The sequence below is a fragment of the Neomonachus schauinslandi genome, chromosome 7 (genome assembly GCF_002201575.2).
Source record: "Neomonachus schauinslandi chromosome 7, ASM220157v2, whole genome shotgun sequence".
Lineage (NCBI taxonomy): Eukaryota > Metazoa > Chordata > Mammalia > Carnivora > Phocidae > Neomonachus > Neomonachus schauinslandi.
Genome location: NC_058409.1, coordinates 131721266 through 131725799, shown reverse-complemented (window position 1 = coordinate 131725799; position 4534 = coordinate 131721266). Strand labels below are relative to the sequence as shown.

The 4534-nt window shown below is 36.9% G+C and overlaps 1 protein-coding gene across 2 annotated transcripts in view; it reads right to left on the bottom strand.

Annotated features, from left to right (window-relative positions):
• Positions 1-361: 361 nt before the first annotated feature.
• LOC110585742 (cadherin-10) overlaps positions 362-4534 on the bottom strand; it is a 113838-nt gene continuing 109665 nt past the window's right edge. Inside the window, exons 10-11 of one of the 2 annotated variants that reach the window (XM_021695870.1) lie at positions 3687-3938; positions 362-852 (exon numbers count right to left, since the gene is read on the bottom strand). In XM_021695870.1, the coding sequence (XP_021551545.1) occupies positions 362-852; positions 3687-3938 (743 nt within the window). The remainder of the gene's footprint in view (positions 853-3686; positions 3939-4534) is intronic. The other variant, XM_021695877.1, reaches the window with a different exon arrangement.

Sequence of the window (4534 nt, the reverse complement as noted above, 5' to 3'; positions counted from 1 at the left end):
TAACAGAAGCGGCTTGTTTGTGAGGTTGCTTAAGGGAGAACTATCCTGTTCATGTTTCTGAAATTATGTTTTATTTCTAAGATGGACAACACTGAATTTCCATAGCTTTGGCTCTTGGAATTGATTAAATAAAATTTCGTATATATTCCATGAGACATCCTACAGGAAAAAGAATTAATGTAATTAATGAACAAATTAAAAAGTAAATGGGAAAAAATTGTGCTGAGTGGCAGGAAAATTCTCCTGAATATCAAATATTGTGAAGTGGTGGAGACGGCGTCCGTCAAGTTACTTCCTCTTGTTTGAATAGAATATATATATATAGATATATATATAGATATATATATATATATCTCCTAGGTTAAGAGTCTTTGTCACTTTCCCCGCCACCGTACATTTCCGCCAACTTATTAAACCGAGGGCCCCATTCTCGGAGGTAATCGTAGTTTTGGTCTCCATCAGTAGTACCTGATTCTAAGGAGCTCAGAGATTCTGCAATGGAATCATTTCCTTCGTAGGCGTAAGTTGCAAGTGAGTCGTAGGGAGGCGCGGTGGGGTCGAGATCATGCTCTTTGAGCCTTTCATTAATGAAATCCCGGACATCCGTGTTATCTGGAGCCGTGGGAGTCCTCCGAGGTATAAATAAAGTTTCCGGAATAATATCTCGCCGGAGCTTCTTCTCCTCTATCGCTGCGGGGTTCCTCAGGGTGCCAATGTCAAACGCCTGAGTGTCTTCCTCGCCACCACCTTCATCGTTATAGCTCACGATGTTGTCTCTGATGTCTTCTTTAGACAAGATCAGAGGCTCTTTCTTTCGCTGCCTTTTCAGAGCTGCAAACAGTACTACTATAACTTGAAAAAAAAAAAAAAAAAAAAAGATTCATTAGCTGTCCGTCTAAAAAACTATATAAATAACGAGCGGAAGTACTGTGGGGGAATTTGGGTTTTTTAGGTTTTGGGGGACGGGGTGGGTTTTTTGGATTGATTTTGAAGGTCGGGGGGTTGGGGGGTGGGGGGTGGGAAGGAGAGAGGCAGTTGAGGATTTAGCCAGGATGGGTGGGGTATGCAAGCAGTGTTTCTAATGTATTTTTAAAGCCATCTGGAATATTTCTCAAATACAGTGAGATATTTTGTCTATTTTTCTAAGAACTGTTTAAAGTTAGTTCCTGATTGTACAGACATTATTTATACTTTGCATTGAATAGTGACATAAGGTGTTACATAAAAAATAACACAAATTGAATTCAGCTTCAAATAAAACAATTAAGGACGACAAAAATATGCCCATATTTTGCACATCCTTATACAATATTGAAAAGGCAGCATTCTTCACAAGATACAGTGTTGGTTTTGGCTAAATAGCTTTGCTGATGGATTTACATAGAATTTTTTTCTTACATTGTTAAAAGAAGTGAAGGGCAAATGACCTCCTGATTAGGCACTATTAGTTTAGCAGTCTTTGAGGTATTACATGGAAATATATATCACACATGAGACCAAAAAGAAAGTTATCAGATCACATGATAGCAAAGAGTGAATTTCAATTTCTACATTGAATTACCTACAGAAAGCATGTAGGAACCTTAGCTAGATATATCTCAAACAACTGGAGATTTACAAATAGAAATGTATATCATTCAGAAAGGACATTTCCCTACTACTGATACCTGAGAAGGTATCAATAATAATAATATAATGATTTTACTAATCATGATGATAATAGCATAAAAGATAGGAGAATGTTAAATTTTCTCTGGCTGTTACTGGTTTTCCACCCTCATTCACTATCCCCAAATACTTGGGACATGAGCCTTGAAAATGATGATTTAGGGAAACAGGTCTGAATTCAATTAAATAAGAAAAGAGAGGGAAAATATTTTACCGGGTATATGTATGATGAAATATCTATATTTATTTAGCTTCTTTAGAAGAAATATTTAAAGGATATGGGATTTATTATCATTATGAACCGAATGTGTCCTCTCAAAATTCATGTTAAAGCCTAAATCCCCAAAGAGATGGCATTTGGAAGTGGGGTCTTTAGGGGGTAGTTAAGTCAAAGGGTAGAGCCCTCATGAATTGAATTAGTGTTTTTTTTTTTTAAAGATTTATTTATTTGAGAGAGCGAGAATGAGAGAGAGAGAGAGTACATGAGAGGGGGGAGGGTCAGAGGGAGAAGCAGACTCCCCGCCGAGCAGGGAGCCCGATGCAGGACTTGATCCCGGGACTCCAGGATCATGACCTGAGCCGAAGGCAGTCGCTTAACCAACTGAGCCACCCAGGCGCCCTGAATTAGTGCTTTTATGAAAAGAAACAAGAGAGAGGATTGCTGTCTGCCATGTGGTGATTCAGCATAGACCGCCATCTTGAAACTAGGAAATTTGCCTTCACCAAATTTGGAATCTGCCAGTGCCTTGATTTCCAGCCTCCAAAACTATGAGAAATACATTTCTGGGGTTGAAACCATCGGGTCTATGGTATGGTTATAGCAGACTGAACTAAGAGAATTACATTATAATGGGAAAGACTCTTAACTTTTGTTTTCTCTTTTATTAACCTAGGACAGTTAGTCTACCTGCCTTCAACCCTCTCTGAAGCGACTTTTTTAATGCCTAGAAAAAATAAGGTTTTAATCCATTGGTAAGTATTCTTGACCTTCAAAATTGTTAAAAAATAAATAGGCCACCACTAAGAGAGAAAAAAGTGTTTATTCTTCAAGTCTTTGAGAAAAATATGACATTTTACTTTGCTTAAATTCATATATTCATGCGCACACATAAACTTATGATGTAAAGATTTTAAACCTTAGATTGTTTATTGTCAGCCAAGTGATCTTACCCGTTAAAAAATGTTCTAATAATGAGGCTAATGAAACTAAGATTGGCTCCAAAATCCAAGTTCATTTTACTGCTTCTTAAAATGTCAGATACAATGCTTTTTTATTAGGGTCATAGGAATATGCACAATAGTTTTAAGATAATGCAACTGGAGAGTAAACTTAATCTGATTTTTCATTCAAAAGCAGTTAAAAAGCAATTTGCTCTAGGTTATAAAATCAAGTATTATTGTTGCAGGGAAAGGTGAAACAGGTTAAGAGCTATTTTAACATGATTTCAGTGGAAAGGCTCCAACCAGCCCTCATCTGAATAAAAAAAAAAAAAAAACTGGAAATAAACTTTAGATTTCCTGAAAAACTAGTTAAACGGACAGCAAAGTAACTTTCCTTGGTTGAGCCACTCAGGAATTGTGTAACCTTGCAAAATGTTTTGAATATCTCTAACTTTCGGTCTTATAATTTAAGAGAGAAAAATAATAACTATCTGATCACATAAAATATTTCAATATAAACAACATCCCGTCATTAACTTAGGTCTATCTTAGATATTGGAGTTAATGGGGGAGGAGTTATTTTAATAAGAGAATTTCTTACAGACAAATACACTAACGTAAACAGTCCAGGAAATAATCACATTTTCTTTCATATTTTTTTTTTAAGATTTTATTTATTTGTCAGAGAGAGAGAGAGAGCACAAGCAGAGGGAGAAGCAGGTTCCCTACTGAGCAAGGAGCCCAACGTGGGACTCGATCCCAAGACGCCGGGATCATGACCTGAGCCAAAGGAGAAGGCTTAACTGACTGAGCCACACAGGGGTCCTTCCAATCACGTTCTCTCTGAGGTTGCTTACCCAGTAGGATAATGATGCAGAGGAGGATGGCGATGAGCGCTCCCGTGCTGAGGCCCGCGGGGAGGAGCAAGGCTTCGGCACTGCAGGACTGCATGTTACCTTGGCTGTCACAGGTGCACACTCGGATGCTCAAAGTACCCGTGCTGCTCTGAATCGGGTAGTCATTGTCTGATATCACCACAGGCAAGAGATAGGTATTTATTTCGTGTCTATTGAATCCATTTTTTCTGGTTAAAATCCGGGCAGTATTATCTAAAATAAATTTTAACATATTACAGATGGCTTGGGACCGTAAGTTTCTCTCATCCTGCTCACCAAGGCTTGACAATACAAGAGATGTTTATGTAAAATATTAAATGAAGATCAATTTTCCTGTAACATGCCTACAATGCAATATTTGAAAATACAGGTAAGATAAATTAATTTGAGGAGTCTCCGACTATGATTGCTTATTTGACAGGTTTCTAACTTTTTCACAGATAATGCTTTAAGATGGTGAATTTTTATAAGTGAACATTTTACCGGGACTGTGAGGATAATGGCATATTGTTTTTCAGAGTTTTCAGAAAATATAAATAAGCATACCAAGAAAAAATCATAGTAAATTGTTTTTATCTGTATATGCATATATGTTCATACATATGCACACACATACACAGAGAAAACACACATTAATCCAATACTCATGAAGAAAAATATGAATGAGTAAATTTTACGTGTAGTTGCACTTTTAAAATCAATCATTCACTCAAAACCATTCAAGAGTCACAATATATGAACAGTGGTGAACAAGTTCTTTCTTTCTTTCTTTCTTTCTTTCTTTCTTTCTTTCTTTCTTTCTTTCTTTC